The 15177-nt window shown below is 41.1% G+C and overlaps 1 protein-coding gene across 1 annotated transcript in view; it reads left to right on the top strand.

Moving 5' to 3' along the window:
- Nucleotides 1–15177, top strand: part of col28a2a (collagen, type XXVIII, alpha 2a) — a 94024-nt gene that overhangs the window by 53031 nt on the left and 25816 nt on the right. The window contains exons 20-24 of the mRNA XM_059966058.1: nt 2338–2406; nt 7751–7822; nt 10568–10636; nt 12514–12582; nt 14269–14337. Of these exons, the coding sequence (XP_059822041.1) occupies nt 2338–2406; nt 7751–7822; nt 10568–10636; nt 12514–12582; nt 14269–14337 (348 nt within the window). The remainder of the gene's footprint in view (nt 1–2337; nt 2407–7750; nt 7823–10567; nt 10637–12513; nt 12583–14268; nt 14338–15177) is intronic.

Raw genomic sequence — 15177 nt, 5'->3', positions numbered from 1 at the left:
CGAGTTTCTCCTTTCAAGGTACAACACTGTTTGCTTTAAATCCATCTGCCACTTCCCAGCCTATTTTTCTGGCTGGCCCAGATATTGTTTGCAAGCAGTGAAAGCCTTCCTTGCCCCCAATCTTGGTATCATCTACAAATTTGCTGATCTAGTTTATTACATCATCATCCAACTCATTAATATAGGTGACAAACAACTGTTCTCTGTGGCACACTACTAGTCACGGGCCTCTAGTTAGAATAGCAGACATCTGCTCCCACTCTCTGGCTGCTCTCGCGAGCCAGTGTTGAATCCTACTTCATTCTGAGTGCCAAGTGACTGAACACTGGACCAGTCTCCCATGTGGGGCTAAGTCAAAGTCCTTGCTAAGTCCATGTAGACATCGTCTACTGCTTTTCCTTGTCATCTTTCCTGATCTTCTCGAAAAACTCTATAATGGTAGATTTGATGATGATGGTACCCGAATCATCTAAGACGTAATAATTTTTTTATTCACTCATTCTCAATGCAGATTTTCAACTGTAGCTTGGCTAACCTGGCATAATAATGGGATCCAAGTGCCAAGAATCTCCACAACCATCTCTGATTGAGAATGCAGGATATGGGGAATATACTCACCTTTAAATATGTGTTTCCCTCAATTGGGGCTTGTTATACTTAAGTTCCGATTGACATTTCCCAGTCAGGAAAGGCCTAACTAATAGACTTCTGGGACCACTAGAGACTACTTAAACAGACCTCTAAACATCCAAAATGTTGGATAAAATTCAAAAGAAAATTGATGATACTTGGATATCTTTTGTCTCCACAATCCAACTCCAGGCAGCTGCCAAGCCCCACTATCTCCAGTTCAATGTACATGAAGTTCTATAGTGTGGAAACAGGCCCTTGAACCTGTTGATGCTGACTGAAGTGCTCTCCTGAGCTCTTTTCATTTTCCTACCCATTGAGGCCTGAGGCTCTCCTTTGGTTGGAATCAAACATGGATGTCATGTCCTAGCTGTCTACATGATACACAAGACAATACGCAAGCCAGGGCAGTACGATATGGACAGAAAGCTGTTGCCCATATAACATGCTCTCCTCTCCATGCAACTGATTAATCCAAAGGAACGGCAGAGTCCAATACAATTTGGTTCCAGCTGCATCACAGGAGTTGCCAGTCAGCATTGAACTCAATGTAGGACTGCCTTAGGGACTCCAGCTCCGGATTTTCCTCAGGGTTTACTCCCAAAACCTTCCCCATGAGTGGCTATAGCCACAGCAGAGTTTTCCTTCTCCTAGATGAGCTGCCAATGACAGCTGACAACCCCATTTGCGTGAAGCGACTGGTTTTAAGGCACTTAATTCACTTCACTCTGAACCATTCCTGTCAATGTAGCTATCCAGATGTCTTTTAAATGTTCTAATGTATTTGCCTTTGCGACTTCCTCTTGCAGCTTGTTCCAATGCCCACCACAGTCTGTGTGGAAAAGTGCACCTCTATACCTTTCCCTTCTTACCTTACTCTAATTCCCTCTAGTTTTATACTCCCTGACCCTGGGAAAGAGATTATAACTATCCGCTCTATCTTATCCTCCTCATGGTTTTCTAAAGGTCACCCATCAGCCATCTCTGCTCCAAGGATAGCAGTCCCAGGCACTCCAATCTCAGCAACATTCTTAGGATCCCCACCACCCAGGTCATGCCCTCCTCACACTGTTACCATTGGAAAGGAGGTACCAACACCTAAGGCACACTCAGCCATTCAGGAACAGCTTCTTCTCCTCTGCCATCCAGTTTCTAAATGGACATTGAACCCATAAACTTTTCTATTTCTCTTATTTTGCATTTAACTATTTAGAAGACTTTTTTTAATGTAACTCTTTTTTCTCTATATTTACTTATGTATTTCATTGTACTACTGCCTTAAAGTTAACAAATTTTATGACATATGCTAGTGATACTAAATCTGATTCTGAAATATCATAAGCTATAATTTTGGATTCTTGCTGTTGAATTTTGAATACTGTCTAGTGGGAAAAAATAGTGAAATATAATTTGATTGTATTAATACTCTTGTTAATCAATCAACACACTTGATACCATTCTATGATGCAGATAAAAGCTTTGATTTATTTGTTTGATATTAAAAATATTCCAACACTCTTAATATATTTACTTTTATAATCAGATTAGTGTATTAGTCATGGTAAGATGGCACTAGTTATTACTTAAAATTTTTTGATAACGTCTAACTGGTAATGGAACAATCCATTACACTACCTCTAAATTAAACGCTGGTGGGATTATTACTGATATTCTCCAATCACTATTTTCCTTTAATCACTGTCACAGGGAGAACCTGGATTGCCAGGACCAAGAGGGGCTGAAGGAGCACCTGGCATAGGGATTCAAGGAGAGAAGGTAAATACTTTGAAATATGTGGTCCGATTTCTCCTTCTTTTTCTGGGATATGGGAAGGTGTTTGCATTTTCTCCACCTTGGATCTGGAGGACATCTACCAAATTGTTTGCTTCCAGTCCTTAGTGAAAGCAGCACTGTACATTAACATTGTTCTACTGATTTGCTGACAAGCTGCATTACTGCGTGGTACAGAAACTGAACTGCAATGTATGGATCTAGTTCTTTTAGAGCAATGACCCACCCCCTTAATACTACGTATTGATCTGTTATCCACGCACGTGCATTGTTGTCTCTCTCGTTGCAATGTGAATACACCAGTTACAGCCACCTTCGACATGCTTGCTTTTATTTAGTTGATATGTTGTTGTGCACAGACACAATAAATTGGTGATGAGTATAAACCTGAATGTCAGAAAATATCAAAGCTGTACCGATAGTTACGAGACAAAACAACGAGTTAAACAGCATGAGAAAGCCATCATGGATGCGAGCAAATGAATGCATGTGTAACATTGAAAGATGCACTGAATTTAAAGTGAAAATATTGTGGTGATGGCTTCAGTCAGGAAAGTTGATGAATTTGATAGACCTAAGGTAGGCTGGGTATCCTATATCAAGAGGGTTGAACTGTTTTGTAACTCAAACAATGTGAAGCAAACAAAAGCCCCTATACTTCTTAGCTTAATGGATGCAAGAACATACAGTCTTTTACACAACTTAGTAATCCCTGCAAAGCTAGCGAGCAAGATGTTCAATGGAATTGTTACAGTTTTACAAAATCACTTGACCCCTAAACCGCTGATAATAACTGAGCAATTTAGATTTTACAAAAAGAACCAGTCAAAGGATGAAAACCGTTTTGAATACATTGCGGAACTGCACAAATTTTCCCAGTACTGTGACTTTAGAAATAGATTTTCTGATGCACTAAGGAACAGGCTTGAATGTGGCATGCATAGTCAAAGCACTCAAAAGATGCTACTGACTGAAAGAGACCAAACTTTAGAATAGGCATTGACCATTGCAATATTGTTTGAGACTACAGCAAAGGAAGTTAGAATGTGAAATGCGCTAAACATTCCTTAATGGTACAAAAAGCCAAAATGTTATCGATGTGGCAAATCTTCCCATGATGCACATGACTGTTGGTTCAAGGAAAAAGTGTGCAGAAAGTGTCTCAGACAAGGTCACAAAGAGAGTGTGCAAGTCAAACAAAAAAGGACAACCAAACAGAAAAACCACATCAAGTGAAGTGTTTCACACACAAATCTACGCAAGTGCATAAAGTGACTGAATGTGAAACAGACAACACAGAGTCTGACAAAGGTCAGCTGTCATGCCTAGATTTGCATAGTATTACTGAAGCAGATCACAAAATCACCTGGATCACAATAGATGTGTCTGGTGTAAAACTGAAAATGGAGCTGGATATGGGATCCCATTTGTCTATAATTTCAGAGGCTGACTACAACAGACTGTTTTCTAAGATACCATTAGAGAAGACCTCAGTAATGTTAAAGACCTAAACAGGCAAGAAAGTGCCTCCCAAAGACAAACTGAAAGTGAATGTAATGTATGGAGGCCAAACTCAGCAGTTGGAGGTTTATGTATTGAAAAGTGGAGGTCAGCACTTTTTGGACGTGAGTGGTTGAGAAAAATCCAACTAGACTGGCACTCAAACAAAGCTCTCAGTGTGACATCAACAGGCAATGGCAGCCCAAATAGCAGTACTACCCAGAGACTGGCACAGCTACTTAATGCTAATGAGAAGGTGTTTGAGAAATGCATTGGTAAACTCAATGGCATGAAGGCCAGAATTGAACTGGATGAAACAGCAACACCAAGATTCCATAAAGTGCATCCAGTGCCTTACACACTACACCCTAAAGTGGATGCTCTATGGCAGAGCTTGGAGGCATCTGGATTTCTCTCCAAGGCTGAGTGGAGCGATTGGTCCATTGCTCATTGTCCCAGTGATCAAGAAAAGGAAGGCTGGAGCCATTTGCATGTGTGGGGATTTCAAGGTGAGCATCAACCCAGGGCTGTGTAGTGTGCAGTATCCTTTGCCATGATTAGAAGACATTTTTGCATATTTGGCAGGTGGGGAAAGGTTTTCAAAAGTTGACTAGTCACAAAGCTATTTGCAAATGGAGATTCAGGAGTCAGGCAGGAAGTTCCTCACAATCCACACTCACAAGGGACTGTTCCAGTATAACTGTCTCACCTTTGGCGAAGCATCAGCTCCAGCAATTTGACAAAGAACAATGGGCCAAATGCTCCAAGATAACCCAGGAACACAGTGTTACCTCGATGACATCATCATGACTGGTAAAAATGATTAAGAGCACCCCCAGAACCTTGGTAAAGTGTTCACCAGGGTGATTGAATATGCTCTGTGCATGTAGAGAGAGAAAAACATGAGTTTTTCAAGAATGAAATCTCATAATGTGGACACGTCATTGACAAGGATGGCTTACATAAGTCACAAGTGAAGATCGAAGCAGTGCCACAGGCACCCAAACCAGAAAATGTGTCTCAACTCAGGTCATACTTGGGCCTTGTAAACCACTATCAAACATTGCTACAGTGCTGCATCCATTGAACGCACTGTTACAGATAGGAGCAAAGTTGGAATGGTCAGAAAGATGTGAAAAAGCATTCAAGGAAACTGACCAATAACATCTAATGAACTGCTCACCCATTCTGACCCATCCCTGCTCATCAGACTGATGTGCGATGCATCCCCTTATGGCATTGGAGCCGTGGTCACACATTATGAAGAATGGATCTGAATACCCGATTGTGTTTGCTTCAACATCACTGAAGAGTGGAGAATACAACTACACACATATCAACTGAGAGGCCCCTAGTCTAGTATGGGGAATAAAGAAGTTCCACCACAACCTCTACAGACAGAAGCTTACATTAGCGACAGATCACCAGTGTTGTATGTCCATTTTCAATCCTAGGAAGGGAATTCCAATGATGACTGCTACCTAGTTACAATGTTGGGCACTATTCCTATGACCCCACTCTTATGACATAGAGTTCAAGGGTACCAAACACCACAGCAACGATGATGGTTTGTCACACCTTCTGCTGTTGGCAACTGAAGAAGGGAAGTCTTCATACTGTGACCCAGCAGAATTGTTCCACACCACATTGGTGGACCAGTTGCCGATAACAGATGCTGATATACAAAGAGAAACCAGGAATGACCCGACATTGTCAAAAGTCTATGAAATCACTGGACAAAGATGACCAGCTCATGGTAACTCTATGCTTCCAGAGTTCTCAGCAAGACAAGATGAACTGTTGGTATGTCAAAGAAAGCTGGTGTGTGGATCTCATGTCGTGGTTCCTTCTAAACTGCACAACAGAGTGTTATAAAATATGCATGAAGGACACCTGGGTACAGTCAAGGTGAAGAGTCTCGCCCGGAGTGGTGTGTGGTGGCCAGGAATAGATAAACAGATTGAAGACTTGGCCAAAAGCTGTTTGGGATGGAAAAAAGTTCAAAATGCACACCCAGAGGCACCATTACACCTGTAGAAGTAGCCATTGTCAACATGGCAAAGAGTGCAGATCGACTTTGCATGGACTCCATGTTTCTGATTGCTGTGGATCCTTATTCAAAGTGGCTGGAGATGAAGAAGTCTAAAGAAGTCTAAACAACTAAAGAAGTCAACCACCTCAGCAAAGACTGTCTCTATTCTGAAATAGCTTACACAAACAAATTGTGAGTGACAACGGACCTCAATACATGTCAGAAGTGTTCTGAGTGGTCATGAAGAAAAATGGCATCAGACATTTCAAGTCATCTCCTCACCATCCAAACGTTCAAGAGGTCCATTAAAGCAATGGACAAAGAGGATATTCCTCTACAGCACAAGGTGGACAACCTCCTCTTTGTGTATCAGAATTCTGTTCAGGCAATGACAATTCAAATATCTGCAATACTGTTCATGAACAGGAATTTGAGTTCTTGCATAGACCCCCTGATACCAGATCTACGGAGGGAAGTGCAGAATAGCCAGTTCAGTCATTTGTCAATTTAAGCAGCAAGGAGCTTCAAGATTGGACAGGAAGTCATAGCGTGTGATTACCGAGAAGATAAGTGGACACCCGGTAGGCTAGCTACAAGAATTGCACCACTGGTGTACACAGTGGATGTTGGAGATCAGACACAGAGACATCATGTGGATGTTTAACTGAAGAACGCACCTGAGTTAATTGCATCTAACTAAATGGACACACTACAAGCACCGGACTTGTATCTCAGTGATGATCATGTCAGTGACAGCAAAGTGACATTAGAAACTGAGAACATTGTCTTAGACAAGTTACCTGCCAAACCTGATGCCACTCCGCAGGTCTAGAGGTGCGATGAGAATATTATTGTTGGCAAGACATCTGCCAAATGTGATGCCACCCCACAGGTCCAGAGGCGCTATCCTGAAAGAAACAGAGTTTAAAAGACTGAACCTTTAGAACTGCGAAGTTAGTTATGGACTGTTATTGTGAAAGAATATTTATTTGGAATATGGGTTTATGAAAGAGAAATTGAATGTTTTGTACATATACAGTTTTGTATTGCATTAATCTAAAGGGGGAGGAAGTGTAATGTATGGATCTGTTTCTTGTAGAGCAATTACCCTTAGCACTACATATTGATCTGTTGTCTGCACATATGCTATTGTCCACACACGTGCATTGTTCTCTCTCTCATTGCAATGTAAACACATCAATTAAAACCATCTCCTGCATGCGTGCATTTATTTAATTGATATTTAGTTGTGCACAGACACAACATGCAATGCAACGTGTGAAGACTCTACAACAGGTAATCAAAACTGCCCTGTGTGTCGCTGGCACCAACCTACCCACCATCAAGGACCTATATACAGATAAGGGCCAGTAGCATCATGAAGGTTCTCATCCACCCTGCTCATGTACCGTAAGATGGATCAACACTTACACCCACTAACCCACTCCTCCAGACCCCCAACCACCACTACTTTACCACTTCCTGTCAGTCACATTATATACTCTTGGGCCTAGCATCATTTTATGGTTTGTAAGCTCTCTTATGTATTTATATTTATTGTGTTTTTTTTATTTTTATTACATTCTTTATCTTATTGTATTTTTTGCACTGTATCAGATTCAGGAGTAGCAATTATTTTGTTTGACTTACACTACTGTACTGGAAATGACATTAAACAATCTTGAATGTTAGATCCTGAGTTGCCACAGGATGAACCCCCCAGCCCTCCATCCAGAAGTGCAAAAGGAAATGGTTACTGCTCTTTCCTTACCATCTCTGTCTTTTTATTTCTTACAGGGTGATATAGGTCAGACTGGGCTGCGAGGTTTGGTTGGTCCACCTGGAATAACAGGGCCAACAGGACCAAAGGCAAGTGGTGGTCTATATTGGTTGTCGGTCAAACTGGAATTTTAGAATTTCATCTAATTCTGCTACACGTGCCTTTTTAATGCTTGCACATACAATAATATAGATTTTTTTTCATTTTGTGATGTTTGTGATGGATTTCCACATTATGTATTCTTTTTAGTGTAACAAGTGTGCCCAGGAACTTTACAAGTTGCGGACAGATGAGATGATTAGAGAAAAACATTTTTTTAAAAAACAGAGAAATGGTATGACATGTAGGATTAGACAGAAGACTTATCAGCTGCAAAGGAGGTGGGGATTAGAATAACAATGGAAATTTAAAGGCCACACTTACCTAGAGAAGGATGTCTTGGATTCCTAGCCAAGATTGGACTGAGCTACATACAGTGCCTATAAAAAGTTTTCGCCCCCCCCAAAAAAAAGTTTTCAAGTTATAATGTTTTGCAACATTGAATCACAAATGGCTTTAATTTGGCATTTTTGACAGTGATCAACAGAAAAAGGCTCATGTCAAAACCAATCTCTACAAAGTGATCTAAATTAATTGCAAATATAAAATACGAGATAATTGATTGTGTAAGTATTCACCCTTTTTAACACAACATGCCAATTCATCACTGGTGCAGCCAGTTGGTTTTAGAAATCACATAATTAATGAAATGGAGAGCAACCTGTGTGCAGTCAAGGTGTTTCAATTGATTGTAGTTAAAGTACACTTGTATCTGGAAGGCCCAGCTGCTGGTGAGTCAGTATCCTGGCAAAAACTACACCATGAAGTCAACAGAACACTCCAAACAACTCCACAAAAAAGTTAAGGAAAAGCACAAGTCGGGAGATGGATATAAGAAACTTTTCAAGTAACTGATTATCCCTTGGAGTATAGTTAAGCCAGTCATCAAGAAATGAGAAGAATAAGGCACAGTTGTAAATCTGCCTAGAGCAGGCTGTCCTCAAAAACTGAGTGACCATGCAAGAAGGGGACTAGTGAGGGAGGCCACCAAGAAATCTATGACAACTTTGAAGGAGTTGAAAGCTTCAGTGGCTGAGATGGGAGAGACTGCACATACAACAACTGTTGCCAGAGAAAGCCACTGTTGAAAAAACACTTACATGAAATGTCAGCCAGAGTTTGCCAGAAGACACGTGGAGTCAGCTGGAAGAAAGTTCTATGGTTTGATGAAACCAAAACTGAGCTTCTTGGCTATCAGACTAAACACTGCACATCATTAAAAACACACAATCCCTGCTGTGAACTATGGTGGCTGCATCATGCTGTGGGGACATTTCACAGGAGCAGGCCGTGGAAAGCTTATGAAGGTCAAAAGTAAAATGAATGCAACAAAATGCATGGAAATCCTGGAGGATTTTCAAGATTGGATCCAGGATTTCCAGGATCCAAAAGAACTGCGGCTCAGGAGAAGATTTATTTTCCAGCAAGACAATAACCCCAAGCATAAAGCCAAAGCTACACAAGAGTGGCTTAAAAACAACAAAGTTAATGAAAAACACAAAATGCTGGCAGAACTCGGCAGGCCAGACAGCATCTATGGGAGGAGGTAGTGACGACATTTCGGGCCGAAACCCTTCATCAGGTGTTAATGTCCTGGAGTGGCCAAATCAGAGTCCAGATCTGATTAGAATTTGTGGCTGAACTTGAAAAATGATGTTCACTCATGCCAACTGACAGAGCTTGTGCAGTTTTGTAAAGAAGAATGGGGAAAAATTGCAGTGTCCAGATGTGCAAAGCTGATCCACACAGACTCAAGGGTGTAATTGCTGCCAAAGGTGCATCTACTAAATACTGACTTGAAGGGGGTGAATACTTATGCAATCAATTATTTTGTGTTTTATATTTGTAATAAATTTAGACCAATTTGTAGAAACTTGTTTTCACTTTGACACACAAAAGTCTTTTCTATTGATCAGTGTCAAAAAAGCCAAATTAAATCCATTGTCATTCAATGTTGTACAACAGTAAAACATGAAAACTTCCAAGGGTGGGGGGGGGGGAGTTAAATACTTTTAATCAGCACTGTAATTAATGCCAATGTGGACATCAACACTTTAGTTAGGATTTCCTTCAATATTTTCCCAGACATCATGTGTGGTGGAGATTTGTCATAAATTCCAGAATTTTGAAGAGGTGATAAGACGGCATGTTAATAAACATGTTGTGATCTTTTTGTAAAAGCCAGTTCTAAAATTAAACACACAAATTAATGTTCTACTGAATATCAACAGAGAGCTATCATCAATTTGATGCAACAATCTGCTGGAAGAACTCAGGAGGTCAAGCAGCATCTGTGGGAAGAAAGGAATTATCTGTATTTTGGGTCAGGACTTTTGCCCCCAAATATCAACAATTCCTTTCCTCAGTTAGATGCCGCTCAAACCACCGAATTGCTCCAGAAGATCGCCTGTTGCTGCAGATTCCAGTATTTGCAGTCTCTACTGTCTCCATTATCAATTTATTGCTGACAGGATAAGATGTTGCCAGGGAAAATATATGAGATCAGTGCTTTAAACCATTAGCAGAAAAGAGGCAACCGTGACCACAACTGGTGAGGCTGTTCCACAGTGAAGGCTGACTACAAATACAACTTCTGCAAAAGCAACAGTCTGATCTGACTTCATGCCAATCATATTTGAGCTTAACCCATTTTTTATTAAAGGAGGTGGATCACACGTTGAAGGAGTTACAGGTTAAGAATTGACCATCTGTTTTGTTTTGATTCGTGTTGTTAGGGTGAACCAGGTGCTTCAGGGCGCCTGGGAATGCCAGGCCTTCCAGGACGAGGCATTATCGGATTGAAGGTACACACGGTGTATTTTGGTAGAATATTAATATGTACCTGTGAAAATAAATGGCAAACAATAAACCTAAATATTATAAAAACACTCTTCCAACTATTTATTCATAGCAGTGAAAAATAAGTAATTTCTCACAAACTGGCTATTTATAAAACAAGATAAAATATGTACACTGATCTCTTCTTTCCAGATCTCACATTAAAGATAAACTTTCTTTGATGACTCCTGCCTTTTTAAATGGATCTGTTAGGAAAAGTCTGGATGAGTCTCTAGCAATTTTCTTCACTTTGTGACCCAGTGAACAGAACTAAGTTACCAAGTATTTAGATTATATACACGCTACCATCACAGAGACCGTAGTAAGTAATGTCGTTTCAGGTTATCTTCAGAACCTGCAGTCTGGAGCCTCCAGACCACCGAGGGTGTAAGCTCAGGGAACGTCTCCATTGTCTCAGGGAGCGTGGCTGTCAGGGAGGCCAATATGTAAAACTGAAGACCTCAGAGCAAGATTGAAGTACCAGAGGGGCATCAGGAACTGTTGTTTACTCTTTTCAGAGGTCTGGTTCACTCCCAGCACTCCTGACACAGTGCTCCAACCCAAGGCTTCACCGTCCACTCCATGGACTGGGTAGCAGCATCAGGTAAAGGCAGCGGTGTTTGCTTCATGTTGGCGTCATCGTGGTGCAGGGGCATGGCAGTTCTGTCTCAGTCCTGCCCCATGACCTGTACCACCTGGTGGTCATGTATCAGCCTTTCTGTTTGCCGAGGAAGTTCACCACTGTCATCCTGGTTGCAGTGTACATTCCACCCTGGCACGCGTCAGGCTGGCGCTGGAGGAGCTGAGCACCATGATCAACAGTATCAGGGCAGTGCACCCTGATGCCTTCCCGGATCATTGTATGGGACTTCAAACAGGCCAGTTAGAAGAAGACTCTGACACCAACCGGCCACCTGCGGAGCCAACATGCACCCTCGATCACTGTTACACCACCATTGAGAACGGTTACCATTTCATCCCATGCCCGCACTTTGGCAAGTCTGATTGCCTGGCTGTACTCCTGCTCCCAGCAGAGACCGAGGGCCTCAGCTCCGTGATGACTATTTACAGGATTGTTTTGATTTGGTGGACTGGACCATATTTAGGCATTTACCTTCAGGAGCCTTTAGTGAACTAGATTTGCAGTCTGTTGATTGTTGCATTTGTAGCATTCAAGAGAGGCAATCCAGAACCCTACAAGGTCAAGCTACGACCTATTATGAGAGTGAAAAGGTAATTCCAGGCAAAGTTAGAGGCACAATAGCTGTGGTAGGGTTTCCAGGCCCAGCAGGTCGACTTCTTTAGGAGTTTAAGGAGATTTAGTATGAAAACAAGAAACTCATGCAAATTTCTACAAATGTACAATGGAGAATATTCTGGTTGCATCACTGCCTTGCATGGATGCTGTAAGGCACAGGATCAAACGAGGATTGTAGGCTCGGCCAGCTCCATTTCAGACACAACCCTCCCCATTGAGGAAATCTTTAAGAGGCAATGCCTCAAAAAAAAACAACATCCATCATTAAGGACTCTCACCATCTGCCTATGACTTCTCATGACTACCATCAGAAATGAGTTACAGGAGCTGAAGACCCACACTCAGTGTTTTAGGAACAGCTTCATCCCCTCCATCATCAGATTGCTAGATGGTCCATGAACCCATAAACGCAACCTTGATACTCATCTTTTGCACTATTTATCTATTTTTGGAACTTTTCGTAATTTTTATGTCTTGCACGGTACTGCTGGTACGAAGAACAAATTTCACAATATATGTCATTAATAATAAACCTAATTCTGATTCTGACTCTAATAGTGCTTTACTGATCAATGTTTTGTACAGGGCGATCCAGGTCCCCCAGGTCCCATGGGTCCTGTAGGTGAAACTGGAGTAGGGATCCCGGGCCCTAAGGTAGGAGATAAATACATTTTTAAGACCATTATAAACAGGGCTAATGTCATAATTTGCTGGTTTTCAAAGTAGGATAGTAAAAGTGAGAATATATTTTGAAATTCAATAAGATTTCAAGGAATTTCTGATTTCCGGTCATGACTTCAGGGGATTTTGTTACTACTAAATCCTGCTTTAACAGTTGATCCCTAAAGGTTGTTGGGCTATTTCAGAAGACACTGAAGCGTCTAACCATTATTAAGGGTCTACATTTATGGCAGATTAGGACCAATGACAGAGTCCCTTCCCTGAAAGACGTTAAACGCACGACGGGGATGCGCATTACAGAGAATAGCAATGGCTTTCCGCACAGCAAAGTCTGGAAAAGAAAACTTGCTGCACCCCACCTCCAAATGCTGCTTTTCTGCATTTAGTGTTTTATTATAAACATACTTTTTGTTTATTGTACATCATTTCTTCCTGCAATTCAGCTGTATTTTATAAAGTGAATCCCCAACAAAAAATAGCTTCATATTTAAGTGATTAAAAAAAAGAGCTGGCATTTTCTGCAGGTCTGACTGTGTGTGTGTTGAGGAAGGAGCACTTTTGTTCATTATTACTGTTCGATGTGAATTTAATATTTTGGGTACTTGAGTATTGTGGTCCAATAAACAGGCACAGCACTGCTGGCTTTTCTTAGTCAGTTGTGCATACACCATGCGGAATTATGAAAAAATTATCTTTTAAAGAGAAACTGGTCAAGATTAAATATTAGAATGTAGGAGCAATTCTGACCAAAACCATTGCCACTGCCGGCAACCCCACGAATTTGTTATACTTTCATTACTCTCAGCTCCAATAATGATTGTTCCAAAGTCGAAGATGTGTATTCGATCCTTTATAGGCAATCAGCAAACATGCTAACTTGAAGTGATGAAACTAAGTGAAATTAAGCGTAATTGAGTGATCAACAAAAGATACAACATCCATCAGTCTCCAGCTGCAAGCTGCCCTAAACAAAGTTATTATGGTGATTTATTATTAATATGGTAACTTATTCCCTTCGCTTTGTCACCCGTGTGACATAATAAATAATGATAAACAATCAACACAGAGTACAATGCAGATAGAGAACAGATGCAAGGCTTCTATATATAGGCTGTAGGAAGAAATCATGTCCTGGTATCTGGCACAGTTTGTGTAGAGCTAGTCACAATCTCACACACGACTTTACTTGTCATCCTTGTTTCTTACAGAAATGAAGAGACACCTTTGAAGTGAACAATCCTGTGGGATCTTTTCATACTATTGTACTTTTAGAGTCATACGATACAAAACAAATCTCCTGGCCTACTGAGCCCACATTGACCATCAAGCATTAATTCACACTATTCTTACTGTACTCTTCACACTTGCCCCATCAGCTCTTGTCACACTCCAGTGCCACTACCCATCCTCCCAGATACTCCCACTCACCTACACAACACGTCTTGGGGATGAGAAAGAAACCGATGTGCCCTGAGGAAGCCACACATTGTCAGAAAAAAAAGTGCAAACTCCAATTTTCATTTTGGGCTTGGATTATGAAAGTTTATTTGCTTGTAATAATAAAAAAAATGTTTATTTTTCAATGTATGAACAAATATGAGAAAGCACATAATCTACAATATGAAGTAATTTTTCCACATGTATGACCTTCAATATTAGGGTGAGCGTGGTCACTCAGGACCGGTTGGACCCATTGGACCTAAAGGAGAGGGTTTTCCAGGCTCACCTGTAAGTTATGATGTTAAGTGTTAATTCACGAAGTTTAGTTTATCCATGTCTTTTCTCATTTTTCTATGCTTCTAGAGTTTTACAATCTGGCACATTCAAATACCTAGCATTTTGAAGACTGGGCCAATGGAGGGAGCACCAGACTACTTCAAGTTCGATTTCAAGTTTATTGTCATCTAAATTTACTTATACACGACCAAATGAAACGATGTTCCTCTGGACATGGGGCTCCCACAAAACATTTATCACACACAGTACATAAAACAAATCATAACCATGAATATGTTCATAAAATATAATTCAAAATGCATGTAGTGCACAGGACAGGTAAATAGTAAACAGTACAGTGAGCCATGTGGCAGAAAGTGAGAAAACTTTGGTGGTGGCAGAGTATTCATTAGTTTCATGGCAGGAAGGGAGAAGACTTTGGTGGTGGCAGGGTATTCATTAGTCTCATGGCAGGAAGGGAGAAGCTTTTACCCAGTCTGGCATTTCTAGTCCTGATACTCCTGTACCAGTGTCCTGATGGTGGTAGGTCAAAGAGATAGTGGGAAGAGTGGTGGGGATCCTCAAGAATGCTTTATGCCCTTCGTCTATGTCAGTACTGGTAAATGTCACAAGTAGTGTGAGCAGCAACAGGTTGAGTACACAGCCCTGGGGGGGGCTTCAGAGTTCAGCATGACGGAGCTTGAGATGTTGCTGCCAACTTGAATTGACTGTGGTCTTTCCATCAAGAAGTCCAAGATCCAGTTACAGAGAGGGGTGTTGAGTCCCAACAGGAACAGTATCTACCAGCCTCTGAGGAATGATCGTGTTAAACGCTGAGTTGAAGTCGATGAA

Source organism: Hypanus sabinus, chromosome 4, assembly GCF_030144855.1.
Source record: "Hypanus sabinus isolate sHypSab1 chromosome 4, sHypSab1.hap1, whole genome shotgun sequence".
Lineage (NCBI taxonomy): Eukaryota > Metazoa > Chordata > Chondrichthyes > Myliobatiformes > Dasyatidae > Hypanus > Hypanus sabinus.
The sequence above is the reverse complement of the archived record's forward strand: the minus strand, read 5'-3'. Positions and strand labels throughout refer to the sequence as shown.